Here is a 5,113-nt window from a genome sequence, read left to right as displayed (position 1 = left end):
TATTACATATTCTTGTAGCTGACCTCGAGAGCTTTCCAAAACGCTATAATAAAGTATTTTAGTAATTCAAAAAGTTCTTAATAAAAAAAATACTTTATTATAGCGTTTTGGAAAGCTCTCGAGGTCAGCTATAAGAATATGTAATAAAAAATAGGGGAAGCCGTTTAAAAAAATTGGTGTGACCTTTATGTGACCTTCAAATAATTCTTCAAGATCAAACCAATGGTACCATCTTATGTCCCCCTCGAAACCATACAACTTTTGTCTGAAACATTTTTGTCTGCTGGGCTCAGTTTTCGAGATATTTTACTGTCCAAGTTAAAATGGGACACCCTGTATATAATACATTGGCTGTATATATTTTGCTGAACCTTCGCTAGCTAAGCAGTTGCTCGTTTGGTAGCGGTTTCGATTGCAGTGCCGATCATAACAGCCTCGGCGCTTCTGTCCAGCCAAACATTTGTAAGCAAGCGCTTGCCGCTTACGTGAGCTTATCTAAGTAGAGGTTCGGCAAAACATAGGCCGGTATTCATAGTCAGATCTTATATTCAAGTCTTAAGATCATCTTTAGATACTCCGTAGCCAATGAAATGTTCCATACAACATCTTTAGATAAATTCAAGACGGTCCTGAATAGAAGATTCGACTATGAATACCGGCCATAGACATGGGTTTGTTTTCTGTTCCTGCACTGGTGAACTAGTGCAATAAATTAGAGTAAGACAAGCATACTTTTTCTCATTCTAGCTTACTGCACTAGTTCACCAATGCAGCAGGAACAGAAAACAAACCTATAGATAAGCACAGCTCGGCCAAGGGAGGGTCCCTAGCTAAAACCAGCGACTAGCTGTCATTTGTTCAGTCTCTCCAGTCTTCAACATGTAAGGAGCGTGAGAGCTGGGGTACACTGAGCGAAGAAGAAGCTATCGCTAACCTACTGATATTACTGGTTTATATAAAAGTTAAGAACAGCTGGCGTTGGTGCTACAACTCTTCCGACAAGTGTTAACGATAATAAAGTGCGCGTTTAAAATTGAACGCAAGATGTGACGTGTGATATAGGTATATTCATTCTTCTTTCATTTTCGGGGGCATCCCCCGACAGCGATGATTTCAGTGGTTTGACTTGGTCGCGTTGCAATTTTCGTAAGTATACATTTCTTAGCGCACATAATAAAATAATAGAGAAAAGTCCCTTATTATGAGACAGGCTCCTAATATGAGACGGCGGGGTTTCCGCTAAATTAATGGGCCTCATCTGTTGGCTCCACCACGAAGTCGTTGACCCCGGAGCGAAATCTGTTTAGTCGAAAATTAATTGTTAGAACGTGTAGTCGTTGCGAAAAAAGATTTGGGATGAAATTTTGGTGTTGAAAATGTATTTTCTCGTTCATCAGAAAATCTCTCTTGTGTAATCTTTAATGCTTAATTATAATTAGCTGTTGCTGCTGTATAATAGTTAATTTTTTTCTATCTTTACACAAGGTAATAAGTGCAAAAAGAAAAATCAGAATCATTTATGAGTCAGTAAGGAAATTACTCGTGGCACATTGATTTATTCTGATTTGTCCGGCATATTGCAAAGTTAAGTGAAAGACGCGTATCGAAGAAAAAGAAAAAGAAATATAAGAAAGTAAAGAAGCATCTGGGAATTAAATATGGGTAAGCGATGCAATATTTTTCTAATATGACAACACTCATATATCACATTATTATTTTTATAGCGGACGGTGGAAATCAGGCGCCGAGTTTGTTCGACAAAATGGAAAACTTTCCACCGTTAGTTGCGGGAAACAACGTCAGTAGAAATTGGTACACGTGGAAACAGAAATTTTTATCTTTCCTGCAGAAAGAAGACGCCAAGGAGTCATATAAGAAACAATGGACAGTTATATTGTTAATGTTAATTGGACCGCTTGGAGAAGAAGCGTATAATACTCTGTCTCAAACTGCACAACGGTCGAAGGATCTGAAAATAGTATTACGCGAGCTAGATATTTACTTCATTTTCGGCATTAGAAAAAGACAGAATGGCGAGAGTATCGACAAATATGTCGATAGATTAATGGTAAATTGAAATTACTTTTTGATAATGCATCTTGGAAAAATACGATCATAACATACTAAATACTTCAGAACTATTAATTCTTTTATGTATATTATGCTAAATTTGTTAAAAATAATGTTTTCTTCCGCTATTTACAGCTCTTTAAAATTGAATTTGTTAAGACGTCATGGTTATCAATCACTCCCGGTAAAAACTTTTTCATGCATGAGCATGCATAAATATAGAGTATTATATAAAGAGATACATCAAATATGTCCATACATATTTTTACATTTCATATTTCTGTATACCCAGATAGCCAGTGTGGGCGCGAGTTACTTTTATATCACTAACAAAAATGTTAGCATCTTCCTATGCATCTATGTCGCCTATTGTGCTGTTGTTTGCTAGCAAAGCTTTGATGTCGGAAATGAAACATTTGCATGATCCAAACGATATAACATATTTATATCTGTTTAAAAATTTAAAACAATGTATGCTAACTTAGTCCGTTCGATGTGTTCTCTCCTTAGCTGTGCACTTAACTGCAATAATATGTAACATTACGCTAGCTATACGGTCATGGTCGGAAAGGTTATTCAAAGTTTTACAATAGGTTTTCGGAATATTTGTATCATTGCATAGATATTCGTACATATCGTTCCTTTACTCTAATAATGCGTCATCGCGCGTATCCGTGAGAAAAAGTTATAATCTCTCGCATGATAGACATTCTCGAAATTTATCATAAAATGTCGGACAACCTTTCTGACCACAACTGTACTTAAATCACTCAAACATTGAATTCATATTCCTAGCAAAGAGCTAGGAAAAATAGCTCATCTGTTGCTGGAATTTTTTTATTTCCATACATTGCTTGAGCATACTGGCTATCTGGATAATTCTACACCCCATACAGCACAGATGGTTGCAGTTACATTGCAGAAACGTTGCAATCTTACAGATTGCAGTGCAATCTTGCAGAGACATTGCAGAGGTATAAAATTGCAAACTTTCGATAGCAATATTGCAGCAATGTTTAAAAATTAATAAAAATACTATATTTTCTATTTAAAAAATTTTTCTAATTACGAGAATTTTATAATGTTATTTTCGTTGATACCAATAATGCGCGAATTATTAAGTACTTGATCAGTGCGGTGTTGCTCGCAATCTCCATCTATTGCGAAGCGACATAATCTCCTTAGGTTGCTTCGCAATAGCTTGCTGTGTATTGAAAAAGGCCCGGATGCATATGTAATTAGTAAATTCTCTGCTTATGTACAACAACAACAAATTATTCCAAAAATATTGCACTGCAACATTGCTATAATGTTGCACTGCAATCTCTCTGAGGGCGGACATTTCAACGTTGCTGCAATCCTCCAGAAACATTGCAATCTTGCAATGTAACATTTCTGCAATCTTCCTGCAATCTTTTTGTGCTGTGTGGGACAGTTCTATATAATTTATACATGTTTTTATATGAACAATTTTTAAAAAGAAAAATTGCCCGTTTATAATTATCTAACTTTATACAATTGTACAAAATTATAAATAAGCAATTGTTTACATTACAATTTCTTTCATATAAAATAATGTCTAAATCTATAAAGTTATACACAGAACTGTGTAGAATTGTAAATTTGTAAAATTCTCTAAAAATATACAATGTAAAAATATGTGTGGACATATTTGATGTATATTTTTATATAATTGAATATATTTATTCGTGTTCATGCATAAACAATTTTTTACCTGACTTTATGTATGTAATTCATAAAACATTTATAAATTCTTTATAATTAAATTCATAATGAAAATGTGGATTGTATATTAATAGAGGAATTTAAGACTTAAGAAATAATAATTGCGATAATAATTATTCTTTCTCCGTACATTATCGTGTGTATAAAATGTAAAAAATTATTTTTTCCATTTGTTTCCTTTATTCGTTTAATTCGCGTTAATGTAAATTCACATAGACGTCTTCTCTTTTACAGCTTCTTGCCATTGCAAGTAATCACAATGATCCTGTGAGCATTGTGAAGGAGAAAATTATAGAGGATATTAAAAATTACAATTTCACAGGAAGAGCTGCGCTTCTTGTGCGATCAAAGGGAGACAGTCTGGTATTGTATTTGCAGTCGTTGGACTTTAATCAAATTACGCTGTTTTGGAAACAGTGCGAGGAATTAATGATGCGAGAAAATCGCGAGAACGTACAAGGGCGGCCTTTTAATTCGCCGTCCGCTGAAATGGAATGCGCTCGCTGTGGCACTCGTCACAACAGAAACCGTTGTCCAGCTCATGGGCTGCAATGCGACAACTGTAAAGGGTTCAATCACTTTACAGATAATTGTAAAGTAAAATACGTGTCTAACTGCTCTAAGTGTGGAACGCATCACGTTCAATCACGTTGTCTCGCTTTCGGCAAATTGTGCACTAAATGCGGCAAGGTGAACCATTTCTCCTGGTTGTGTCAAGTTCCTACTGTAAAAGATTGCCTTAGATGTGGTGGTGACCACGCTATATCTATGTGTCCGGCACAAGGTCGTGTATGCTCCCGGTGTAAAAAGCCAAACCACTTTGAGGAAAAATGTCTAACTAAAATTGAGGATGAACAAGAAAAACGTCCGGTACAAGCGTGTCTTCGCTTAAATAAGCAGTAGCACACGAGTGTTTAATTCTCTACTTTATCTTAATCTTGATAATTTCTCTGATCTGTTGAGAGATTTTTCCATCTAGCAATAAGCAAAGGTCAAATTCTAATTTTCAGTATTGAACATCTGTAAGTGGATCCTAAAATTAAAACTCTATCTATCAAATTAAAAAAAACAGTTTGAAATTGAGGAATGTAATATTGTTATCTGTTTATTCTGTGAAGTCTATTTGAAACATTTCTTTAATGAGAAAAAACTCTAAGTTATTGGTATCTTGAAAATTATTAATGCCTTCTGTCCATTTTAAACATTTTTGTTGTACACACAAATCAAGTTTGAATTGATTGGAGAGTTTGTTTGAAATTAAAGTCTTGAGATATACAAGCCGGTGAGTCACAACATT

The 5,113-nt window shown here is 34.9% G+C and overlaps 1 protein-coding gene across 2 annotated transcripts; it reads left to right on the top strand.

Moving 5' to 3' along the window:
* Nucleotides 1–752: 752 nt before the first annotated feature.
* On the top strand, nt 753–5,081 carry LOC105558681. 2 transcript variants are annotated; one of them, XM_012006500.1, is made up of 3 exons: nt 753–1,146; nt 1,486–2,068; nt 4,051–5,081. In XM_012006500.1, exons 2-3 carry the CDS (start codon nt 1,670–1,672, stop codon nt 4,717–4,719), a joined length of 1,068 nt encoding a protein of 355 aa, XP_011861890.1. In that variant the 5' UTR covers nt 753–1,146; nt 1,486–1,669; the 3' UTR covers nt 4,720–5,081. The 2 variants fall into 2 exon arrangements, with proteins under 2 accessions (XP_011861890.1, XP_011861891.1); XM_012006501.1 differs by having other exon boundaries at nt 753–1,662; nt 1,725–2,068.
* Nucleotides 5,082–5,113: the final 32 nt, after the last annotated feature.

This window comes from Vollenhovia emeryi, unplaced genomic scaffold (assembly GCF_000949405.1).
Source record: "Vollenhovia emeryi isolate VEMERY1.0 unplaced genomic scaffold, V.emery_V1.0 DF939322.1, whole genome shotgun sequence".
In the NCBI taxonomy this organism is placed as follows: domain Eukaryota; kingdom Metazoa; phylum Arthropoda; class Insecta; order Hymenoptera; family Formicidae; genus Vollenhovia; species Vollenhovia emeryi.
This window is presented reverse-complemented; position numbering and strand designations above follow the sequence as displayed.

Excerpts from the sequence above, each read along its gene's own strand:
- LOC105558681 (XM_012006500.1), top strand. The coding sequence starts at position 1,670 with ATGCAATATTTTTCTAATATGACAACACTCATATATCACATTATTATT. Across the intron at positions 2,069-4,050 it reads AATATGTCGATAGATTAATG|CTTCTTGCCATTGCAAGTAA; the intron begins GTAAATTGAAAT and ends TCTCTTTTACAG.